This window comes from Talpa occidentalis, unplaced genomic scaffold, assembly GCF_014898055.3.
Source record: "Talpa occidentalis isolate TD23 unplaced genomic scaffold, MPIMG_talOcc4v2.1 talOcc4.2, whole genome shotgun sequence".
Lineage (NCBI taxonomy): Eukaryota > Metazoa > Chordata > Mammalia > Eulipotyphla > Talpidae > Talpa > Talpa occidentalis.
In genome coordinates this window covers 48303999-48328647 of record NW_023602073.1, presented here as the reverse complement: position 1 = coordinate 48328647, position 24649 = coordinate 48303999, and the positions used below count along the sequence as shown (strand labels likewise).

At 55.7% G+C, this 24649-nt stretch overlaps 3 protein-coding genes across 6 annotated transcripts in view; 2 read left to right on the top strand and 1 right to left on the bottom strand.

The window, feature by feature from the left end:
• C2 (complement C2) overlaps positions 1-4306 on the bottom strand; it is a 40806-nt gene extending 36500 nt beyond the window's left edge. Inside the window, exon 1 of the mRNA XM_037519430.2 lies at positions 4257-4306. The gene's annotated coding sequence lies outside the window, so the exon portion shown is untranslated. The remainder of the gene's footprint in view (positions 1-4256) is intronic.
• On the top strand, positions 3956-6194 carry ZBTB12 (zinc finger and BTB domain containing 12). Its single transcript, XM_037519431.2, is given in 3 exon segments — positions 3956-3978; positions 4502-5380; positions 5383-6194. Coding segments are annotated over 2 exon segments (1377 nt in total). The 5' UTR covers positions 3956-3978; positions 4502-4521; the 3' UTR covers positions 5901-6194.
• A 1731-nt stretch (positions 6195-7925) lies between these two features.
• EHMT2 (euchromatic histone lysine methyltransferase 2) lies at positions 7926-24646 on the top strand. 4 transcript variants are annotated; one of them, XM_037519428.2, is made up of 28 exons: positions 7926-7988; positions 8633-8699; positions 8795-9013; positions 9102-9355; positions 10422-10506; positions 10597-10637; positions 10788-10943; positions 13596-13733; positions 13843-13957; positions 14110-14211; positions 14432-14580; positions 14665-14808; positions 14894-15129; positions 15214-15396; positions 15513-15595; positions 16045-16151; positions 16245-16367; positions 16450-16551; positions 19328-19432; positions 19524-19678; positions 19763-19930; positions 20898-21042; positions 21404-21481; positions 21759-21874; positions 21967-22053; positions 23452-23530; positions 23668-23843; positions 24148-24646. In XM_037519428.2, the coding sequence occupies exons 1-28, from the start codon at positions 7947-7949 to the stop codon at positions 24326-24328; spliced, it is 3636 nt and encodes a 1211-aa protein (XP_037375325.1). In that variant the 5' UTR covers positions 7926-7946; the 3' UTR covers positions 24329-24646. The 4 variants fall into 4 exon arrangements, with proteins under 4 accessions (XP_037375325.1, XP_037375326.1, XP_054554631.1 ...); XM_037519429.2 differs by lacking the exon at positions 14110-14211; XM_054698656.1 differs by lacking the exons at positions 10788-10943; positions 14110-14211.
• Positions 24647-24649: the final 3 nt, after the last annotated feature.

Here is a 24649-nt window from a genome sequence, read left to right as displayed (position 1 = left end):
CTTCCTTCTTTCTTCCATAAAGGTCATTGCTTGTTATGTAGATCACCACCCTGATGGTAATAGGCTGAGCCCATGAGCAAGCTGATTTCATTGATATTCATTGTCCCTGTGCTTTTGGAAAACATATATATACTGGTCACAAACTCAAAGAAAATTACACTCAGATTTTCACTCTTGAAGTGTGTCTGTTTGTCATTTCTTTCACCGACGCCCTGACCACCCTGCACGCTTCTCTCAACCCTGAGGTGGCCTCATCGTCTACTGCTGTGCTGGTCCACGGCACTCTTGGATTAAGTAATTATTATGATTGTCATTAATAATTATTTTATAGGCCTCCCCTGGTGGTGCAGGCGGTTGAGTGTAGTGCTGTGAAGCTGTCCTCAGCCTCTGCAGCACAGGTTCGATCCCAGCCAGCCGGCGAGATACCCACCTGTGGCAGACCTCTCCTGTCTTGCCTGCTGCTCCCTTCAGCAATATATTTCAGTGGATCCTCCTTTTCTGCTCCCCATTCTGTTTCTGGTGAATCCTCTCACCTCCCCCACCTCTGGCCTACACCCCAGTTCTTGTATGCATAAGTAAATAAAAATAAATCTTTTTTAAAAAAGAATAATTAAGCACAAAGAGTTACAAGAAAGGAGGAGGAGTAAGAGTGGGAATGGTGTGAGTATTTGAAGGAGACTGGAGTGTAGGAAATGTGGTTTTGCAAATGGGTGGGAGTGGTGTGGGTCCTCTGTTTTGGTCACTTTATCTAGATCACCATGGTCCTCCATTAGTAACCAAGAGTGGAGCTCTCAGTTATGAGCTAGCTAGTCCTTGACCACTTCTCCCAGACATGCACTCAAAAATACACACATCCATCTCTAAATGAGCTTTTATGGACTCAGAGAGCTGGAAAAGATTTCAGAGGACAATCCCTCCATTTTATTGAAGAGAATACTGAAGCCTCCAGACCTTGATGACGACAAGCCTGGGCTAGCACCTAGACCTTCTCTCCCAGTTATTCCTTGCATACTAAATCAGATTCTATTTCTAAAGCCCACTAAGAATTCTGGATTTACCTGTTCTTGATACTACAGCAGGGCATTTGAGACATCACTTAAGAAAAGGAAGGCCCCTTATCTCTCACTGGCAGAAGCTGGGAACAAGTGTAACAGGGTGGTCCCCAGGAAAGGGGGACCAGGTTTCCTGCCCACCCCCCCACCCAAAAGGTGGGTGGAGCTGAGCAGAGAGAGAAGCTGCAGAGAAGACTGAGGATGGAGAGCCAGAAGGAGACCTGGAGGAGGCACATGGAGCTGAGAGACACATGAAGAAGCTGTGCTTGCCTTTCGGTCGTGGACTGGTTGAAACAGATGTAGGTGAGACCCGTGGGGAGGTGACAATGGCAGCTTTTATCTTGATTTTGATTTTGCTCTTTTCCTTCCAGGCTTGTCTGGTTGTTTCTGATCCTTTTCTGTGGGTCCCCACTGGAAGATGCTTTATACCTGTGACAGGCTTTGGGGTCTTATTCTGGGCCAATCCTGCTTGGGTGGACTTTTATCCATGAGGGGACAGGTAACATTGGGTGCTTGATTTATAAACTAGATTCTTTGCCTTTCCTGTATTGTTTCCTAATTGTATTAAAGTTCCTTCCCATTAAAGTCTCATTTGTTTTGTGTTGATGTGGTGGATGGCAGAACCCATTTAGAGCAGGCAGGTGTGTGGGGTCTGGGCTGCCCCTCTCCCTGCCCTGTAATACAAGGAATAAGGACCCAGATAACCCCACATGGAGTATATGCGAAACAGCCTGCGACATTTTCCCTCTAGACTGTACGGAAGACACTCTTGTGTGTGACCATTTGCTTCCATGTGAAACTATAACTCAGTGGGCTGGCAACTCAACCTGCCTCCAAGACTCTTAAATTCTAAGCTGAGATTAGCCCCCTGTCCCATTTATACTCCTAGAAAGGAAAAGGAGCAAGGCAACAGGAGACAAAATTCACAAAGATAAATTGTTGCTTGACGGCTTTTGGATTTTCTGCTGTCACTAGAGTATAAACTATTCTTTTTAGAAATCTGGCAATGAGGAAGAAATGATACATGGAAACAGATTTTTCAAAGTTATTTTGAAATTTCAGTCTGTCTCTCTTAACTTTCACGTTAGCCCCATGAGGAATCAGGGTGTCCAATTCAAAGGTAAAGATGCTGTGATTCAAAGAATTAAGTAACTGGCCCAAAGGGGTTCTCCTTTTATAAAGAGGGAAATATGAAATTGAGCCTAGGAGTGTTCTAACCCAAAAAACAATGTTCTTCCTAGAATCCACGTGACCTCACAACAAAGGAGACATAGCTAGAGACATTTTAGAGAAAGAGGTCTGGGGAAGGCATAAAAAAAAAAAAAATCAAGGAATTTTAAAAGGAAAAGCCAAAGAGTCACAACCTACACGCTAGCCCTACTCTCACGAATGGACATCCCTGGAGTTCAGGATTCAGTGGTTAGAAACAAGCTTTTTATGGGTAGAAGCTGGCTGCAATGAAGAGGAATGACTTCAACCGTCATTTATTGCATGACTTTTTTTTGCAAAACATAACCCACGACAGCATTTCTCCAATCTAATGGGAAAATCAGATAATGGACAAGTTATATATCAAGCAGTTTCATCAATATTAACGTGTATGGAAAATGATCTAGTCTCTTGGAGGATGCAATAAACGAATCCAGTTGGCAGGAAACAGGAGTTTCTTCCCCTGGAGCTGGATGGGTGGGGAAGTGGCTGGTGGGTACGAGAGCCACCGGGTGGAGGGAGGAGGGGGAGCCAGTCTTCTAGCTGTGACAGCGACTGGAGACGGGCAGCTTAGTGTGAGAGTGACAGGGAAAGAGAAGGCAGAGGTGCACAGGTGAGAGTAGTTGCTGGGGGCAGTGGAATTCTGACCTAGTCAGCCCAATCAGGGACAGAAATCCGAAGGGACGTTTGCCGTTGGAAAGATTTAAAGTAGAGTCTTAGTGTAATACAAACAATCGCATAATTAGAATTAGCATTAGGGTTAAATATGCAGTGGGGATGAAAGGCGCGAGCACACAGGAGAGGAGGGCGTATGCCTTGGCAAGAACTTGCGATCAGTTCTGAGAAAGGAGGGGAGAGGTTGGGTGTGATTTTACAAGCCTGTGAAGAAAGTTTAGGGGAACGGCTTGCTTGGCTCTGAAATAAGCTAGCAACTTGGAGGCCTGGAGGGCGTGGGTGGTCACTAGCTTCCAGAAAGTTGGGCAAGTCTGGCGAGCGGCCGGAGGCACTGCACAAGCACCCAGCAGGGCACGCGCGCGTGGGCTCCACAGCCGCGGGGCGGCCCCGGCCCGAGGAGTGGCCGCGGCTCGGGCCGGCCCGCCCGCGCACAGCCGGGCCGGGCCGCTCAGGGCCCGCGAGCAGGTGGCGGCGCCTCCCGCCGGGAGCGAGGCCGCGGGGAGCGCGCGGGCGCGCGGGCGGGCGCGCGCACTAGGCGGCGCGTCGGGGCCGCAGGCGCAGGGGGCGGGCCCGCCAGCGGGAGTCCGCGCGGCGCTGGGCACGCACGCGCAGACGGGCCGCGGAGCCCGGAGGCACAGAGGAGGGGGAGCGCGAAAGCGGGGGGTGTGGAACGTATTTCCGCTCTGGCGGACAAATAATACCGGCCAAAGGGGAGGCCAGGCCGTCCGGCCCTTTAACCGTGTGGGGGGGGCCGTGGAAGAAAGGGGGGTCGGGAAGGGGGAATCCTGCTCCTTTAATTCCCTCCCCTCTCCTTCCTCCCCGAGTTCTCGCCGACGCCGCCGCGCGCGGGGCCTGGAGCACACGGCACGAGCCGCCCCCGCCCCTCCCCCCTTACGCCCACGCGGAGCCGGCCCCGCGCGCGCGCCCCGTGCACCCCCGCGCCTGCGCGCTGCCCAGGCCCTGCCCGAGCGTGGGGGCGCTGCGGCCCCGGGGGGGTGGGGAAATAGGGGGGGAAAAAAAACAGCGCGCGGAACCGGGCCAGGTGAGAGGCGCGTGCACTCAGGGTCGTGGACCTGGGGGGGCGTGCCACGGAGATTTGAGCGGGGGGGGCGTGTACAATGCGTGCAAGTAGCGGGGTGGGGGGAGGGTTGGAGGACGTGAAAGGCGCGTGCAAACGTGCAAGGGGGGGCGGAAGAATGAGGCAGCGAGTAAAAGGGGGTGGGGTGAGACGAGGCTGCAGCCCGGGCCTCCCGGGAGACCAGAGCCCCAGGCCTCTGCTCCCCCTTGCTCCGACCTTCCCCCGCGGTCGCGCAGGCTCACCCCATCCTCGCGGGCTGTCTGGCTGGGGGGGTGTGGACGCCTCTGCCCCGCCCCCGGGAACCACGCCTCCCTCCTCTCGGAGGGACAGCGCCTCCCCGAGGGCTGGGGAAACTGAGGACCGGGCCTGAAGACGGGGAGACCTGATGCTGGGGGGTCGGGGCCTTGGAGTAGGGGCGAAGGGCCTGGAGCCTTGGCTTAAGGAGAGGCAGAGACCTTTGTCTCTGAACGGTTTCCTTCCCAACTAGGGTTGCCCACCCCCGCCACAATGGCCTCTGGGGTGGAAGTCCTGCGCTTCCAGCTGCCCGGCCACGAGGCTGCTACGCTGCGGAACATGAACCAGCTCCGCGCAGAGGAGCGGTTCTGCGACGTGACCATCGTGGCCGACAGCCTCAAGTTCCGCGGCCACAAGGTCATCCTGGCCGCCTGCTCTCCGTTCCTGCGGGACCAGTTCTTGCTGAACCCCAGTTCTGAGCTGCAGGTCTCCCTGATGCACAGTGCCCGCATTGTGGCCGACCTGCTCCTCTCCTGCTACACTGGCGCCCTGGAATTCGCGGTCAGAGACATCGTCAACTACCTGACGGCCGCCTCCTACCTGCAGATGGAGCACGTGGTGGAGAAGTGCAGGAATGCCCTCAGCCAGTTCATTGAGCCCAAAATAGGCCTCAAAGAGGATGGGGTCAGCGATGCCAGCCTTGTGAGCAGTGTCAGTGCCACCAAGTCCCTCCTTCCCCCTGCCAGGACCCCAAAGCCAGCCCCCAAGCCCCCACCCCCACCCCCTCTGCCCCCTCCGCTCCTGAGGCCTGTTAAGCTGGAGTTCCCGCTGGATGAGGACCTGGAGCTGAAGGCCGAGGAAGAGGATGAGGATGAGGATGAGGATGTGTCTGATATCTGCATCGTCAAGGTGGAGTCGGCCCTGGAGGTGGCACACCGGCTCAAGCCTCCTGGAGGCCTCGGGGGAGGTCTGAGCATTGGAGGCTCCGTGGGCAGCCACCTTGGGGAGCTGGCCCAGAGCAGTGTGCCCCCCAGCACTGTTGCCCCACCGCAGGGTGTAGTGAAAGCCTGCTACAGCCTGTCGGAGGACGCAGAAGGGGAGGGTCTGCTGTTGATCCCTGGAGGCCGGGCCAGCGTGGGGCCACGTCGGGCCTGGTGGAGGCAGCAGCAGTGGCCATGGCTGCCCGGGGGGCGGGGGGCAGCCTGGGGGCGGGGGGTACCCGGGGACCCCTCCCTGGGGGCTTCTCCAGTGGCAACCCCCTAAAGAACATCAAGTGCACCAAGTGCCCGGAAGTGTTCCAGGGCGTGGAGAAGCTGGTCTTCCACATGCGGGCACAGCACTTCATCTTCATGTGCCCGCGCTGCGGCAAGCAGTTCAACCACAGCAGCAACCTCAACCGCCACATGAACGTGCACCGTGGCGTCAAGTCGCACTCCTGTGGCATCTGCGGCAAGTGCTTCACGCAGAAGTCCACCCTGCACGATCACCTCAACCTGCACTCAGGAGCACGGCCCTATCGTTGCTCCTACTGCGACGTCCGCTTCGCCCACAAGCCTGCCATTAGGCGGCACCTCAAGGAGCAGCACGGCAAGACCACAGCGGAGAACGTGCTAGAAGCCAATGTGGCTGAGATCAACGTCCTCATCCGCTAGCAGGGCAGCACTGGGGCCCTGGGCGGGGTGGAAAGGGGGGACTCCCTGGCCCAGGAGAATAGGGGGATGGGGGGGTCAGGAACAGGTGGGTACGGTGGAGAACCTCAGACATTCATCCGGAAAGAGGGGCCGAAGATTCCTTGGAGAGAAGACCCTGCCTCTTGAAGAAAAGGACAGAGGGAGAGGGTGCTTTGAGAAGGCCAAGGAGATTGGAGGGGGTGGTCCCCAGGGAAGATTTTTCTCTTAGAAGTGCATGGATATGTGAAGGGAGGGGAAGGGTCCTGTAGAATGAGGAGGGTGGGGAAAGACTGGAAAATGCTTTATTCCTGGCTGAGGCTGCCCAGGAAGAAGTTCTGACGTTTCTTGAGGTAGTGGGTGGGTGGGTGGGAGTTGGGAGGGAATTTGGCAGGAGGCAACTTATAGGCTCCTCTTAGAGTAGGTCTTTGGGAGAGGGCGCGGTAGGGGAAAGGATTACTGAATCCCAGAAAAGGAGGGGGAGACAGTTCTTGCATGCTGGGGGAAGGGGCTGTGGGTACAAGGCTGGCTGAAATTCTAGGGAGAACAAAGTAAGGAGTGAAGTAAGAGAACATGGGGTGAGCATCCTGGGTAGATATTGGGAAGTGGGGTACAATAGCGAGAACAGTGGTAGTGTTGGGGTGGGGGTAGGGCACTTAGATGAGCGGACACAAGAAGGGCTGTTGGGGTGGGGGAGGGAGGAGTAGAGACTTATACAGTATTTTTTAAGAAAACAAAACGTATTTTTTAGGATTTTTTCTGGAGTTTGGGGTTTTAGTTTTTCTGCTTTTGTTTTCCACAAAATAAAAAAAAAACAACTTTTTTTTCTTTACATTTGATCTGGCAACTGCGTATATATGACTCTCCCACCCTAGACAGCCTCTCCCTCCACTCACACAATACCAGGCGACAGCTCACGCAGGTCCCATGCCTGGGGGAGCCTCCACAGAAGGGGACTGTGACTCCCAATTCTGCAACCTCAGCACACAAGTGCCCGTGATTGCAGCGCAGGGGTGCGAACCCGTGACCCGCGCCTCTGGCTGAGTGTAACCCCCGCGTGGGGGCTGAACACCGCCCACCGAAATCGTAAACAGAAACCTGTGTTCAGGCATTTCGGTCTCGGGAAATTTTGGTCATGGCCTCACTCGTGTTAGGGCGCCGGGCAGACTACAATTCCCAGAAAGCTCTGGACCCGCTCCTAACCAAAGAGAACTACAGTTCCCAGAAGGTCTCGACTTAGCCTCAGGTGCCCTATTCCTAATCACCTGCGGTGTCCAATGCTGCCTGTGAAATCTTACTTCTATTACCCCAACTTTGACCGGAATGTAACATCCAAGGGGCTGGTACCCTAAATACCGCAATCAAGGTTGCGCATCTTGGTGTAGTATTATTCGTGCATGCCCACAGCTGGCTGAGCCATGGCCCACGCAGAGTGCCTGTGCTTTTTACCTGTTTGGCAAAAAAAAGGTCACCTGTTCGAGTCCCCAGACAGTAAAGACGGGCCGGCCGCTAGAGGCATCCCGGCCCTGCATGTGCCAGCCAGCATGTCGGGCATAAACAAGCCATTTCAAAAGGGGCCGCCACTCCACGGACGTGAAGCCGCATTCCCGAGCCTGCCGGGGAATAAAGGGGTGCACGCGCGGCCCCTCGCCCCGTCCTGCTCGCTAGCGAAGCCAGGCCACGCCGAGCCCGCGCCGGCCCCTCACTACCCCGAGCCGAGCGAGCAACCAGAGGCGGGAGCAGCACCCGCGAGCCAGGCTGGGGTACACGCGGCGGAGGCGCGGGGGGCTCGGGCGCCCCGCTAGTTACCTAACACCAGGTGGGGGCGGAGAAGTCCCCATCCGCGGGGCCGCGGCCGCGCGAGGCGGGGGCTCTCCCCGCACCCCAGCCCCGGGCGGACCCCGCCGGGCCCGCGGCCGCCGGGGAGAAGGGCCCGCGCGCGTGGCTCCTTTAAGGCTCCTCCTGGCGCGCCCTCCCGCCCACGTGACCCGGGGCGGCCGCGCGCCGGCTCGGCCCCCAGCGCGAGCGGCGATGGCGGCGGCGGCGGGAGCTGCAGCGGCGGCGGCCGCCGAGGTGCGGAAGGGGAGGGGGAGAGGCGGGTGCATGCCCGCGCGCGCGCCCGGGGGAAGCGCGCGCCCGTGCAATGCTCCGGGGGTGCAACGGGGCCGGGGGGCCCGGGCGGGACTTGCAGCAATCCGGAGGGCCAGCACCGGGGGCGGATGAGGGGACCAGGGGTGGGAGGTGGGGGGAGTGGGCACGGAGGCGCGCGTGCAGCCGCCGGCTGCCCCCGAGTGGGTGGCGGGCGCCGGGGCCTCGGGAGCACGCGCGAGGGGCACGCGGGGCCGACCGCCGGGCTGGGGGGCAGCGGGCGCCGGAGGGGTGGGTGCCCGGGGTCCCCGCGGCCTGGGGGACAAAGGGGGAGCGGCGCGTGCAGCCGGGAGGAGGGGGCGGGGCCGGGGCGCGGAGGCCCCGCCCCCTCCCCCTCCTCTCTTCTCGGCCCCTGAGATGCGGGGTCTGCCGAGAGGGAGGGGGCTGATGCGGGCCCGGGGGAGGGGTCGTGCGGCCCCTCCGGGCAGCCGAGGCCGCGGAAGGGGGGGCCCCACCGAGGAAGAGGTAGGCCCCGGAGCCTACTTTCTCTTCCCAGAGCCCAGGCGTCCTGGGCCCCCCAACTTCCTACCGGACTGACCAGCCCTCCTATCCCTTGTGTCCCCTCCCAGGGGGAGGCCCCTGCTGAGATGGGGGCGCTGGTGTTGGAGAAGGAGCCCAGAGGAGCCCCGGAGAGAGGTGAGTCCACAGAAGCGGGCCCATTTGTACCGTCCCCTCCTCCAGCACAGGCTCCCCAGAGCCCTTCGCCCTGAACTTTCGCTCTTCTCTTACAGTTCATGGCTCTTTGGGGGATGCCCCTCGTAATGAGGAGACGCTGCCCAAGACCAACCCTGACTCTCTAGAGCCTGCTGGTCCCTCATCCCCTGCCTCTGTTACAGTCACCGTGGGCGATGAGGGTGCTGACACCCCCGTAGGGGCCACACCACTTATTGGGGATGAGCCCGAGAATCTAGATGGAGACGGTGACCTCCACGGGGGCCGCATCCTGCTGGGTGAGAGGCTTGGGGGGGGTCTGAGGGTGAGGTGGGGTGTCCTCTGCCTGCCTGGCCTCTTACCTTGCCTCCTGCCTGTCTGTTCCAGGCCATGCCACAAAGTCATTTCCCTCTTCCCCCAGCAAGGGGGGTGCTTGTGCCAGCCGGGCGAAGATGTCTATGACAGGGGCTGGAAAATCACCCCCATCCGTTCAGAGTTTGGCTATGAGGCTACTGAGTATGCCGGGGGCCCAGGGGGCAGCAGCAGCCGGGCCTGAACCCCCTCTGGCCACAACCAGCCCCGAGGGGCAGCCTAAGGTCCACCGAGCCAGGAAAACCATGTCCAAACCCGGAAATGGACAGGTGAGGTGGGGGGTGTTTGGGGTTTGGGAGAGATGGGGGTAATTGACCCTAAACCCCTTGTGGGCTTTTTTTTTTTTTAAAGATTGATTTATTTATGCATAGAACTGGGGTGTAAGCCAGAGGTGCGGGGTGGGGGAAGGGGGAAGAGGATTCACCAGAGACCAGAACAGGCAGACCCACTGAAATACGTTGCTGAGGGAAGCAGCAGGTGAGACAGCAGATGTTTGCTGAGTCATGTGTGGGTCACCTCCCTGACCAGGGATCGAGCTGAGGCCTCAGTCATAGTAGCAATCCCTAATCTACCAGAGAGGCCCCCCCTTGTGGTCTTTTTTACAATTTAACTTTTAGGCTTTTTCTAATCCAGTCACAACTTCCTGTATTTACCAAGTGGCTCTGACAGTGTGTTGAATGCCGAATTGGGGCTTAATCTGTAAACAAACTGGTTCCTCTCCTCCTGGAGTTTACATTCTTGGGGAGGGGGAGTAGAGTAGACAAATGATGAAGAGTTAATTACATAGTTAATGACTTAATTACTTTTTTGATAATGACCTTGTAAAGCAACTTCAAACCACTCTCCCTTTCTACCTCAAGGCAAGCCCCCGGGGGACTTTTTCCTTCCTTCTTTCCAAACTGCCCCCACTCCATTTTTAAAGGTCTTACTACAACCCCCTACAGAGGAGGAGAGTGAAGTCACAAAAATGACAGAGGGAAATGACAAAAACCTCAGAAACTCGATGATAAAGTTTTTAGGGTTCTTGGTGTTATTTTGTTCTGGGTGTGGTTTGGGTAGCTTTTCGGTCAAGGCCTTAACCCTTGTTTTCTCATCTGTAAAATTGGGGGAAAGGGCCTGTTTCTGGGTGCTTGAAGAAACAAGCGTCGTGTGTGGGATGTGCTGACACACTTCCTCTGGGGAAACAGCAGTTTTTGTTATTGCCAGGTTCTCATTACTGGAGCTTCAGGTGGTATTTTTGAGGGTGTGACTTACCACCCCACCCCCATGTGGGGCTCCAGGCAATCCAGGAACCATACATAGATACTCCCTGACCCTAAGTGTACTCCCTCTCAGCCCCCGGTCCCCGAGAAGCGGCCCCCTGAAGTGCAGCATTTCCGCATGAGCGATGACGTGCACTCGCTGGGGAAGGTGACCTCAGGTCAGTCCCACCCCCCACCCACCTGTGGCTTGATGTGGCCTGTCCTGAGACTTTACAGTGCTTGCCTCACTCCCTTCTTTCTTCTTTCAGACATGGCCAAAAGGAGGAAACTGAACTCTGGAGGTGCTCTGGTGAGCTAGGAGAGGTGGAGAATGCGGCCTCTTCACCCAGGGGGGCTACTCCAAGGGACCTGGGAGCTGGGGCTGCATCCTGCCCTCAAGGGAAATGGGGGGGCTGCTGGGAGAGTGCCAGCAGCTTCGATTTTTTTGATCTTTTTCTAGTCCGAGGAGTTGGGTTCTACCCGGGGTTCGGGAGAAGTGACCCTGGAGAAGGGGGACCCCAGGTCCCTGGAGGAGTGGGAGACGGTGGTGGGGGACGACTTCAGCCTCTACTATGATTCCTACTCTGTGGATGAGCGGGTGGACTCTGACAGCAAGGTGAGAGGGAGCTAGCGTGCCCTCCCGGCCAGCACTCCCCCTCATCCAGGGCTCACTCTCTGGTCCTTCCTGCTCCCCTGTACTGTCCTTCCTGCCTTCTGAACACCCACCTATTTATTGCCCCATATTGTCAGTAACGTCCCAGTGCGTGTTCCAGCCCATTCCATCCTCTGGCCCTTCCGCGGTGGCAGCCACCTCCTGGACTTGGGGTCAGCATCCCATTTTACCTTATCTCCTTTTGTTTATTTTTTGCTCTTCCTTTGGTTTTATCTCCTATATGTTTGCTTAGGCAATATAATACTTAGTCTTGCTTCTTTTCTTTTTTCTTCTCGTTTTTGCTACTTATTTAACATTTCATTGGGGAAATTTTCAAATATACACAAAAGAGTAGAATAGTGAGGATCTCCCGGTACCCATCCTAGTTCTAGCTATTTATTAACACAAATCATCTGGACTCGCCTGTTCTTCTCCCAACACAGGCATCAATATATTGTGGAGGAGCAAATGCCAGGCATCTTGGCATTTTATTTAGAAATATTTCCATATGTATTTCTACATGTAAGGTCTATTTCTGTTTTTTTTTATTATTATTATCACTGCAGTGATTTTTTTTTTTAAGATTTATTTATGCATATAAGAACTGGGGTACAGGACAGAGGTGTGGGGGGGGGTGAGAGGATTCACCAGAGACAAAGTGGGGAACAGAACAGGCAGACTGACTGAAATTCACTGCTGAGGGGAGCAGCGGGCGAGACAGGAGAGGTCTGCTGTGTCATGTGGGTAGCTCCCTGGCGCGAGACAGGAGAGGTCTGCTGTGTCATGTGGGTAGCTCCCTGGCCGGGGATCGAACTCATGCTGCAGTGGCTGCGGATAGCTTCCCAGTGCTGTGCTTAACCCCTTGCGCCACTAGGGAGGCCACTGCAGTGATATTTTTATACCGAAAAAATTTGCCAGTGATTCTGTTGTGCCATCACCTTACTACTAATCAGTTTCCACATTTTCTCAGTTACTTTGTAAGTGGGTTTTGTTTGTCAAGATTGAAACGAGGTCCACCTATGGAGTTGACATTTGTTTTAGGTCTTTTTTTTTTTTTTTTAGATTTGTTTTTGTTTATGCATATAAGAACTGGGGTGTAGGCCAGAGGTGCAGGGGGTTGAGAGGATTCACCAGGGACAAGAGTGGGGAGCAGAACAGGTGGATCTACTGAAATATACTGCTGAGAGGAGCAGCGGGCAAGATAGGAGAGGTCTGCTGCACCATGTGGGTAGCACCATGGATGGTGATAGAACTCATGACGTAGTGGCTGGTGATAGCTTGATAGCACTAAGACTTTAACCCCTGGGCCACCAGGGAGGCCCTGTTTTAGGTCTTTTTTGATCTATAAGTTTTCCCATCTTTTAAAAAATAATTTTTCCCTGCTTATTTGAAGAAGCCAGGTCATAAGTCCTACAGAATTCCTCCCCTTTAGGAGCTGGCCATTGGGGATTGACTGCGCTCCTCTCTGCCCAGTACTTCTTGTAAACTAGTAGGTCCAGAAGCAAAATCCACTTTGGGTATTTTTGGGCCAGAAAACTTCATGGCTGGTGCAGTGCTTTCTCATGTCGCATCAGGAGGTGTGGAACACCTGGCCTTTCATTAGTCATGTTAAGCTTGGTCATTGCATTCAGCTGGTGTCAGCTTGATCCCTTCGTTATAAAGTTCCCTGTTAGCTTTTCATCTAGGATATTTAGCTACTAATAGTTTTGCCTATTTATCATAAAAATAATATACTTTTGTTTTTTATTTTGTTTTTTTTTTTTAATTTATGCATGCAAGAACTGGGGTACAGGCCAGAGGTGTGGGGGGTGAGAGGATTCACCAGAGACGGAGTGGGGAACAGAAAAAGCACACTGAATGAAATACACTGCTGAGGGGAGCAGCGGGCAAGTCAGGAGAGGTCTGCTGTGCCACGTGGTTTGTTCCCTGGCCGGCCGGGGATTGAACTCGTGCTACAATGGCTGCGGATAGCTTCATAGGTTGCTCTTAACCCCTTGCACCACCAGGGAGGCCGCTCCCTTTTTTTTTTTTTTTTTTCTTCAAGATTTATTTATTCAGGCATACAAGAACTGGGGTACAGGCCAGATTTGTGGGAGGGTGAGAGGATTCACCATACACAGAGCGGGGAACAGAACAGGCAGACTGATGAAATCCACTGCTGAGGGGAGCAGCGGGGAGACAGGAAAGGTCTGCTGCACCATGTGGGTAGCTCCCTGGCTGGGGATCAAACTCATGCTGCAGTGGCTGTGGGTAGCTTCATAGGTTGCGTCTTAACCCCTTATGCCACCAGGGAGGCCCTAATATACTTTTGTTTTCTAGAATTTTTTTTGCTTAATATTATGTTGCCAAGATCCACGCACATTGTATGTCACCACAGCACCTTTTTCACCGCCCTCTGGTAGTCCACGCCCTCCACTCCATCCAGCCCTTTCTCTCCCTCCTGCCCACATGCGCCTCCTCCAGGGAGCCATCTCTGGGTTGTAGTTGTCGTTTTCTTTATCCACCTCATTGAGTCCTGGGGGTTGGGTATGTCTTACTCTTCCTCTCCCGAGTTCCCCCAGCAGAGAGCTGCGCTCGGGGTCGCTGTTTCCTCAGCCTCACTGTGCTCTCCCCCAGTCTGAGGTGGAAGCTCTGACCGAACAACTGAGTGAGGAGGAGGAAGAAGAAGAGGAGGAGGAAGAGGAGGAGGAGGAGGAAGATGAGGAGGAGGAGGAGGAAGAAGAGGACGAGGAGTCAGGGAATCAGTCGGATCGGGTAAGAGCCTCCCAAAGCAGCGGGGTGATGGGCCCAGAGGCCGGAGTCCTCAGAGCAGGGCGCTGTGGGCTGGGAGCCTGGCTCTCCTAACAGCTCTCTGCCTTCACAGAGTGGTTCCAGTGGCCGCCGCAAAGCCAAGAAGAAATGGCGGAAGGACAGCCCGTGGGTGAAGCCATCACGGAAACGGCGGAAGCGGGAGCCCCCAAGGGCCAAGGAGCCACGAGGTGAGGGAGCGCGGCTGCCCCGGGGTCCCTTCCTGCCCCGCTCCCGGCCCCGAGAGCATGCATGTCCACACTCACTCGTGCATGTCCACCCACTCGCACCTGCGCGCCGGCGCCCTGAGCTCGCACTCTCACTCTCTCTGTCTCTGTGTCAGGAGTGAATGGTGTGGGCTCCTCAGGCCCCAGTGAGTACATGGAGGTCCCTCTGGGGTCCCTGGAGCTGCCCAGCGAGGGGACCCTCTCCCCCAACCACGCTGGTAATTGCCAATTGCCGGGATAGGGAGCCGCTAGGGGGTGCCCTCATGGCCGGAGGGAATGGGGAGGAGGGGGACCCCACTGGAGCTGGTGTGTCCATGGCCAGGCTTTGGGGGTTCTGGAGCATGGAGGGAAAGGCAGGGCAGGGGTGAGAGGCCCCACTGGGGGTCCCGGTGGGTGAGGGGCAGGGCCTCCCTCAGCTCCTGTTCTCCTCCATCCAAGGGGTGTCCAATGACACGTCTTCACTGGAGACAGAGCGAGGATTTGAGGAGCTGCCCCTCTGCAGCTGCCGCATGGAAGCGCCCAAGATCGACCGCATCAGTGAGAGAGCGGGGCACAAGTGCATGGCCACGGAGAGTGTGGATGGAGAGGTGGGCTTGTGGGCCAGTGGGACAGATGGGGGTGGGCGGCATCTGGCCCCAGGCCTTAGCCTCACCCATCCTCGCTGCCCACAGCTGTCCGGCTGCAATGCCGCAATCCTCAAGCGGGAGACCATGAGACCCTCAAGCCGTGTGGCACTGATGGTCCTCTGCGAGACCCACCGTGCCCGCATGGTCAAACACCACTGCTGTCCAGGCTGTGGCTACTTCTGCACGGCGGTAAGCGGCCAGTGGGCAGGTGAGCGGCACGTCCCATGGGACAGGGAGCTCCCAGAGTCTGACCGAGTGGTTTTTCCGCCTCCAGGGCACCTTCCTTGAGTGCCACCCCGACTTCCGCGTGGCCCACCGCTTTCACAAGGCCTGCGTGTCCCAGCTGAATGGAATGGTCTTCTGCCCCCACTGTGGGGAGGATGCATCTGAGGCCCAAGAGGTGACCATCCCCCGGGGGGACGGGGTGACCCCACCGGCCGGCACTGCAGCCCCTGCCCCCCCACCCCTGGCCCAGGATGCCCCCGGGAGAGCAGATACTTCCCAGCCCAGGTACTGGCCTCCCCTTCTCTACCGTCTGTTCCCTGCTCTGTCCCTGTCTCCCTCTCCCCCAGACATCAGTACCTTCTCCCACAGTGCCCGGATGCGAGGGCATGGGGAGCCCCGGCGTCCACCCTGTGATCCCCTGGCCGACACTATCGACAGCTCGGGGCCCTCCCTCACCCTGCCCAACGGGGGCTGCCTCTCAGCCGTGGGACTGCCCACTGGGCCAGGCCGGGAGGCCCTGGAAAAGGCCCTGGTCATCCAGGAGTCAGAGAGGTGAGTGGGAGGTGCTCTCCGCGCCAGGGCTGGGACTGCAAGGAGGCCGGAACTGCGGGTGTTAAGGCTGATGCTGGGCTCTGAGGCGCCCACTTCTGCCTCCCTCACTATGGCAGGAGGAAGAAACTCCGTTTCCACCCCCGCCAGTTGTACCTGTCAGTGAAGCAGGGGGAGCTGCAGAAGGTGATCCTGATGCTGTGTGAGTGCTCACCATTCATTCAGAAAACCTCAATTGTGCACCTGTTACATACGGGGGCTGGGTTCGGGCCAGGAGTACAGTGTTGAAGACATCATCCTCACCCCATAGGGGTCCTAGTGTGGTGGGAGTGGCAGACACAGGCAGATGGAGGTGATGGGGCAACGAGTATGGTGACCATGAGCACGTAGGCCTTGGCACTCTCTGGAGTGCATACATATGCTCGCTGACTTGGGTCTTCGCGGCAGAGGCCCAGTACTGAGGGGCAGCACTGGTGCTCTTCACACCTTACTCTGATCACTGCCGCAGTGACTGCAAGCCCAAGGAAGGCCCAGGGAAGGCCCCTGACCCAGTCTAGGGCCCTGACATACCTTCCTGGAGTTGTTGCCACCTCCCCCTAAATTGCTTACCACCTGTCCCTCCTCTCCCGTTGTGGTGGGCTCTCCCCACAGTGGACAACCTGGACCCCAACTTCCAGAGTGACCAGCAGAGCAAGCGCACGCCTTTGCACGCGGCTGCCCAGAAGGGCTCTGTGGAGATCTGCCACGTGCTGCTGCAGGTCAGCACGGGCCCGACCCTCTGCCTCAATGACCAGGGACCCCTGCCCTGCCCAGTCCCCTCTGGTGCCAGCCTGCACGCCCCCTCCTCATAGGCCGGTGCTAACATCAATGCAGTGGACAAGCAGCAGCGGACACCGTTGATGGAGGCCGTGGTGAACAACCACCTTGAGGTGGCCCGCTACATGGTTCAGCGTGGAGGCTGCGTCTACAGCAAGGTGTGGCACTGGCAGGGAGGGCCCAGGGCAGGGATGGGTGGCGGTGCCTCCAGCAGACTCACTCGCCTACATCACCCTCCAGGAAGAGGATGGCTCCACCTGCCTCCACCACGCAGCCAAAATTGGGAACTTGGAGATGGTCAGCCTGCTGCTCAGCACAGGGCAGGTGGATGTGAACGCCCAGGTCAGTGGCCTGGCTATCCCCCCAGCCCCACCTGCTTCCTCTGACCTCTGACCTTCCTCCCCCTCATCTCACTCTGTTCCTGTCCCCATTTCTTTTTCCTCTTCATTTCTTTTTCTTTTTATTCTCTTTATCAGGTTATTTTTTTATACCCGAGGAAAGTTTTGCTAAAAGATGCCTACATTTAGGAAGGTTATAACTTGGTAGACAGTGATGAGTATTAATCGATGCTTTAGTGTAGTAAATACAGGAGAGATGGTAAAAGCACCAATGGTCGATAGAACACCATTGAAAAGGTTTCTTCTAAGAATATAGCACAAAGTAAAGTGTATACAGTATGTGAAAACTTAAATTTTATCAATTGTAGAAACTTCCAAAAAAACACTTTCACAAAGGTCAGTCTGTGAACTAATCTCTTGAAATTTTTTATTCTCCTGTACCAAACCACCAATGCCCATGCTCCATCTACCTCCCTCCCCACCCCTGCACATTTTCTCCTTTTCCCTCTGGTAACCATTATGTTCCTTTTGCTGAGTTGAAGTTTTATTCCTTGTATTGTTAGGCATGTAATTATATTTGCAGGGGGCGGGGGTATTTACATTCCACAGATGAGTGAAACTATCTAAAAGCTGCCTTGCACTTTTTTTTTTAGATTCATTTATTTACGCATACAAGAACTGAGGTACAGGCCAGAGGGCGGGGTGGGGTGGTGGTGAGAGGATTCACCAGAAACAGAGTAAGGAACAGAACAGGCAGACTGACTGAAATACACTGCTGAGGGGAGGAGCGGGCGAGAAGGAGAGGTCTGCTGTACCATGTGGGTAGCTCCCTGGCTGGCCGGCAATCGAACTCACGCTGCAGAGTCTGCAGATAGCTTTGTGGTGCTGAGACTTAACCTCTTGGCGCCCCCAGGGAGGCCCTTGTCTTTCACTTTTTGACTGATTTCACTTAATATAATCACCTCAAGCCCCATCCATTTTGTCCCAAGTGCCACCATTTCATCTTTGTTTATACTTGTGTAATATTCCATTGAGCATATATTCCACAGCTTCTCTATCCAGTTATCTGTGGAAGGTTATTTGGGTTGGTTTCATACCTTGGCCATTGTGAATAGTACTGCTGTGTACATAGGTGTAGATAAATCTTTTCATATTAGAGATTTCTATTATTTGAGAAAAGATCTAATGGAAGTATTGCTGGTCATACAGAATGTCAATTTTTATTTTCTTGAGACATTGCCATACCACAGGGGCTATATACCAGCTCACCTTCCCACCAGCAGATGAGTTCCTTTTTTTTATTTAAAGTTTTATTTTATTTATTTATGCATATAAGAACTGGGTTGCAGGCCAGAGGTGCATTGTGAGTGAGAGGATTCACCAGAGACAGTGTGGGGAGCAGAACAGGCAGACTCACTGAAACACATTACTGAGGGGAGCAGTGGGTGAGACAGGAGAGGTCTGTTGTGCCATGTGGGTCAGCTCCCTGGACTGGTGTAGAACTCATGTCTCAGTGGCTGGTGTTAGCTTGATAACTGAGACTTTAACCCCGTGCCATTGGGGAGACCCAAGAGTTTCTTTTTCACTGCATCCTCACCAACACTGATTCTGTCGTTTTTAATATGGATTCTTCTCACAGGGGCGAGGTGGTATCTCAGTGTGGTTTTAATTTGCATTTTTTCTTATAAGTGATTTTGGACATTTTTTCATATATCTGTAGGTCATCTGAAGGTCTTCTTTAGAGAGGTGTCTATCTTTGCCAATTTTTAAATTGAATTTGTTTTCTTTGTTGTTGAATTATATGAATGCTTTATAAATATTGGAGATTAACCCTTGTCAGGTGTATGCTATGTGAATATTTTTCTCCATCTTTTGATTTTGGTGATCATTTCTCTATTTATTTATACATACAAGAACTGGGGTGTAGGACAGAGGTGCGGGGCAGGGGGTGCGGGTGAGAGGATTCACCAGAGAGAGTGGGGAACAGAACAGGCAGATCTACTGAAATACACTGCTGAGGGGAGCAGCAGGCGAGACAGGAGAGGTCTGCTGCACCATGTGGGTAGCTCCCTGGCTGGGCTTCGAACTCCTGCTGCAGTGGCTGTGGATTGCTTCAGAGTGCTGTGCTTAACCTCTTGCACCACCAGGGAGGCCCCCAGTGATCATTTCTTAGTTAGATTTTAGAATAACTTGTTGCCTTAATCTCTGAAAGTGAGATGGCTCTGTTAACTCTTAAGTTTTCGTGTGTTGGATGGGTTTGTCTTTCATTGTCATTCTTCTCAGTCTTTGACTCCTTCCACCCTTTGTCCAGCAGGAGCCCTCAGTAGGCTGCTGGAGCTCTGCTGTGACTCAGTCACTTTGGAGAACACCCTTACCTTTAGCACATTCCCTGCCCCAGATGCAGAATCAAATATTTCTCTAGGCTTTTTTTGAATGGGAAATAAACTTCGGAGAAGATGCTTCTTTGCCACCGGTGCTTCTTGCAATTAGGGCCCTGCTTCTAGGGCTTTTTAATAAGCAGACCTGGGAAATAGCATTTTTTAGAAAAAGGAAAAATCTCATCAGCCTTGAGCCATGGACACTATTAGTCCCATTTTAAAGGTGAGGAGACAGGTCCAGAGTCATTAAGTGACTTGTCCAGGGTCCCCCAGCGTATGAGTGGTGGAGCTGGGACTCAGGCTGAGTGTGAGTCCAGAGTGTGAGTTCTTGACCACAGGCCTTGATGAGCAGGGCCAAGAGAGGACAGTCCCCCACCCCCTGCCATTCTTCTCCGCCCACAGGACAGTGGAGGGTGGACACCCATTATCTGGGCGGCAGAGCACAAGCACATCGAGGTGATCCGCATGCTGCTGACCCGGGGCGCGGACGTTACCCTCACAGACAATGTGAGCAAGAGCTTGGTCAGGTTGGGAGGTCAGACGGCACTGGGCCCCTGAGCAAAGAGGAGGCCCATCCCTCCCCTTCCCACCTCCACAGGAGGAAAACATCTGCCTGCACTGGGCCTCGTTCACGGGCAGTGCCGCCATCGCCGAGGTCCTCTTGAATGCCCGCTGCGACCTGCACGCTGTCAACTACCATGGGGACACGCCCCTGCATATCGCAGCGCGGGAGAGCTACCACGACTGCGTGCTGTGAGCCCCTGCCTGCCCCACGCCCTGACACACCTCCGCCCCTCCCGCAGTCCTAGGCCCCACGGGCTCGCTGTCCCCTCCTAGGTTGTTCCTGTCCCGTGGGGCAAACCCTGAACTCCGCAACAAGGAGGGGGACACCGCATGGGACCTGACTCCTGAGCGCTCCGACGTGTGGTTTGCACTCCAGCTCAACCGCAAGCTGCGGCTTGGGGTAGGGAATAGGGCCATCCGCACCGAGAAGATCATCTGCCGGTGAGTCAGGGTCCCCTGCACCCTGAACACCTGCCCCTCACCCTCCCCAGGCCCACTGACCTCTTGGAACATCCCCTACACCCTCCTCATGCCCCACTGAGCCCTCAAAGCCATCTTTGCAGCAGGGGGCCCCTACCCTGCTCCAGGACTGCCAGATATTAGCCAATAAAAACACAGGAAGTTTCAGGGCCTCCCTGGTGGTACAGCGGGTTGAGTGCAGTGCTGTGAAGCTGTCTACAGCCTCTGCAGCGCCGGTTCGATCCCAGCTGGCCAGGGAGCTACCCACATGGTGCAGCAGACCTCTCCTGTCTCACCTGCTGCTCCCTCAGCTGTGTATTTCAGTCATCTGCCTGTTCTGTTCTCCACTCTGTCTCTGGTGAATTCTCTCACATACACACACCAGACACCTCTGGCCTATACCCCAGCTCTTGTATGAATAAATAAATCTTTAAAAAAAAAAAAAAACTTCAAAAAAAAATACAGGACATTTCAGATAAATAGCACATACTTTTTAAGTGTCAGAATATTCCTTACTGGTCCTCTCCAGTGGTACAGCGGGTTGAGCGCAGTGCTGTGAAGCTATCCAAAGCCTCTGCAGCGCCGGTTCGATCCCAGCTGGCCAGGGAGCTACCCACATGGTGCAGCAGACCTCTCCTGTCTCACCTGCTGCTCCCCTCAGCAGTGTATTTCAATCAGTCTGCCTGTTCTGTTCCCTACTCTGTCTCTGGTGAATCCTGTCACCCCCCCCCCAATCTCTGCCCTGTACCCCAGCTCTTGTATAAAAATAATAAATAAATCTTAAAAAAGAATGTCCCTTACCTCACAGCCTTACCTCTCCCCGATGAACCCCCAGAAGCCCTCTTTACTCCCCCTGGGCCACTCCCCAATTCCCAGGAACCCCCAACCCTCTCCTGTACCACACCCCCTACCATGTCCCAGTCCCCTAGCCCCCTCTCCCCTCTGCCAGGGACGTGGCTCGGGGCTACGAGAATGTGCCCATCCCCTGTGTCAACGGCGTGGATGGGGAGCCCTGCCCCGAGGATTACAAGTACATCTCGGAGAACTGTGAGACGTCTACCATGAACATCGACCGCAACATCACGCACCTGCAGGTGAGTGACCAGGGGACCCTCTGAGCTGCTGAGTACAATGGGCAGGTTGCAGGCCAACAGGCGCAGCTGGCCAAGGGAGTGGGGGCTGCAAGGAGCTCTAGTATGGACTTGTGGCCACCTGGGGGCACTGTCCTGTGTCTGAGGTACATGGGGTATCATACAGGCTGGTGGTAGCCCCATCAGCCACATCTCAATTTCCCCTCACCAGGAAACTTTCACCTCTTGCTGTCCTAAAACATGGACCCTGGAGAAAGAACAGGGGCGGGGCGGGGCGGGGGGTGGCGGAAGCGGGCACAGGGAACCTTGGGAGCTGAGGGGCAGGAAGGGTCTGGGGTCCAACAGAGCCCTGCCTCTCGCCCAGCACTGCACGTGTGTGGACGACTGCTCCAGCTCCAACTGCCTGTGCGGCCAGCTCAGCATCCGCTGCTGGTATGACAAGGTGTGTGTCCCCCACTTCCCAGGCCCTTGCCCCTCACTTTCTGTGCTGTGGGAGTCGCAGAGGGTGGGCACGACCCAGGACTCCAGGGCTGCTGTCAGGGCAAAGATGGACTTGGCCCAGCATGGAAATCCAGGGGGCGGCTTTCTGATCTCAGCATGTGTGGCCTCCCCCAGCCCCTTCTCTGCTTCTGGGTTGGGGTCAGCAGAGGCATTTTGGGATCCCGGACAGCTGAAATCGGCACCATACAAAACCACTGTCCTCCCCTCCCTTGACCCAGGACGGGCGGCTGTTGCAGGAATTTAACAAGATTGAGCCCCCGTTGATTTTCGAGTGTAACCAGGCGTGCTCCTGCTGGAGAAACTGCAAGAACCGAGTAGTGCAGAGTGGCATCAAGTGAGACTCCTGCGGTCGCCCACATCCCTTCTTCCCCTCCCTTGGGGCTTTTCAGGTCCCTCCACCCGAAACCTCCTTCTTTCTCACCCCAGGGTGCGATTGCAGCTCTACCGGACAGCTAAGATGGGCTGGGGGGTCCGAGCCCTGCAGACTATCCCCCAGGGGACTTTCATCTGCGAGTAAGTGGGCCCCTGAGGCAAGTGGGGTGGGGCTCAAGGCCACTGCTGACTCCCAGGCCTCCCTCCGTGTGCCCTTCTCCCTGACAGGGCCCCCCTCCTGAAGCTGCCCCCATCCCACAGCCCGGGACTGCTTGCCCAGCACCACTGGCCCCTCCCCCACGCCTCTGTGTATTTTTGAGCCCCACACACCCTCTCCCCTGCCTTTCCCAGCTGGGAAAGCACATTCTGGAGACAGACCTGAGATTGAGCCCCTCACTCTGCCGCTGACTGTCCTGAGCCATGTTATTCCTTAAGCTTCATTCTTTTTGACTGCAGAATGGAGGTGATAACGCTACCTTTCCATCCCCTCCTCAGGGGCCTCATTCCCCCTCAGCCCTTTCTCTTCCTGGCATGTGACCCTGTGACCTCCCCATCCCCTAGCTCCTACTCTATGGCTGTCAGATTGCTTTGGCTTTAAAAGCAAAAAAAAAGAAAAGGAAGAAAGAAGCCTTTTAGCCCATTTGCCTCCTGAAAGGACTACCCACTTTCTCTCCACTTTGCTCTGACAAGCAGCCCCTCCCTCCCAGGCCTCAGCTCCCCAGCCTCAGTTTCCTCACCATCAGTCTCATCCCTGCCAAAATCTGCATCTGCCCTCACCCTTCTGGTGCTGCCTCTTGACAGTCCCCTGCCCCCAGCTCCTCACTGTGTGCCTCATTGTCCTGGCATCGCCACTTCCCTTAGCTCACACTCCCTTGCTGCCATCCTCCTGTCTGACCCACCATCCTTCCTCTTCACCAGCACGTCTCCTGCTGCTTTTCAAATGTGGGCGTCCTCACTCCCGAATCCCAGAGCCCCGGTGCTTCAGTCCCTTCACACAGCCCTGCCCTGCCTCCTGCTCTTCAGCCCAGTATCGCCGCTGCCTGCTGGGCGATTCCTAGTCCACAAACCTCCCAGTGTCTAAAGCGGAACAGTTTTTCCCCTCAGACCAACTGCCCACAGATATTGATCCCCTTAACCCCAGAAGCATGGCACTGAGGTAGACTCCACATTTCCGAGTCTCCTCTAGCTTGGCTCCAGCCTTGACTTTACCACCACAGCTTCTCCAGTTCTTCCCTGACGCCCCGGCATCTGGGCCCCCCACATTTGCCAGCCCTAGCCTGGGTTTCAGGAATCCCCCCAACTGTGTCCCCATGTTCCTCTTCCCAGTCACTCCCCTCCCCCCCCCACAGTGATAACCCCTGTTCTTCGGGCCCACTGTGCCTTGGGTCACCCAGCAGAGCCTGTTGGTCTGTGAGACTCACTGGTGCTGACCTGGGCCACTGATCGTGAAGAGGATCCTGTGGCATGTGAGGAGAGACAGGGCCTGCTGGTTCCCAGTAAGCCTGCTAACTTTCAGAGTCACCCCTTCCTGCCCAACAGGTATGTTGGGGAGCTGATCTCCGATGCTGAGGCCGACGTGAGAGAAGATGACTCTTATCTCTTCGACTTAGACAACAAGGTGAGCTGGAGACCCCAGCAACGTTTTGCCCAGTCTGCAGGTGAAAACCTGGGGAGGAGGGCCTCAGGGGGCAGTAGGTGAGGAGGTGGGCCAGCGAGCAGGACGGCGGTAGGTATGAACAGTGACCCTCCCCTCAGGATGGAGAGGTGTACTGCATCGATGCCCGTTACTACGGCAACATCAGCCGCTTCATCAACCACCTGTGTGACCCCAACATCATCCCCGTGCGTGTCTTCATGCTGCATCAAGACCTGCGGTTTCCACGAATTGCCTTCTTCAGTTCCCGAGACATCCGGACTGGGGAGGAGCTGGGGTGAGGAGCCCGGGGCTCCGCCCGGGATGTGGGAGGCACAGCCAAAGGCTCAAGAGCGCCTGGTGTCTGGGCATGGATAGCATGGTGCTGCTCACACATCAGTGTAAACAGTCCTGAACCTCAGTAGGTTTCAGTAGGTTTGAGCGGGTCCATGACTGCATTGCAAGCAAGTTCCCGGGCTGATGGGACATACAAGGAGCCCACCTGGAGAAGGTGGGGTGGATGCCAGGGTCTCTCCTGGGGCCTGAGGGTAGACCTGGGCAGCTGGGTCTGAGTCCCCACAAGCCTCCTGTGCTCCTGACAGGTTTGACTATGGTGACCGCTTCTGGGACATCAAAAGTAAATATTTCACCTGTCAGTGTGGCTCTGAGAAGTGCAAGCACTCAGCCGAGGCCATCGCCCTGGAGCAGAGCCGACTGGCCCGCCTGGATCCCCACCCTGAGCTGCTTCCTGAGCTCAGCTCACTGCCGCCTGTCAATCCCTGAGAGTGGACCACGGCCTCCCCTCTCACTCCTGGATGACCACCTGCTCAGCAGCCACCTGTGCCGCCTGCTGCTCAGGCCCACGCCGGGCTGCTGTCTTTCCTCCACCTCTCCCTTCACACATTCCTTGGCCAGAGACCCCAGCCAGGCCCTGGAGGTCTGACAGCCTGTCTCCCAGAGCTGGTTCTTCCCTGGGAGGGTGACTTCAGGGCTGGCCGCACCCCTGTTCCCCATCCTCAGCTGAAGTTTGATGAATTCAAATTGGGCCTCTATGCCAACTGGTTTCTTTTGTTCTGAATAAATGTTGGATTTGGTAATAAACTG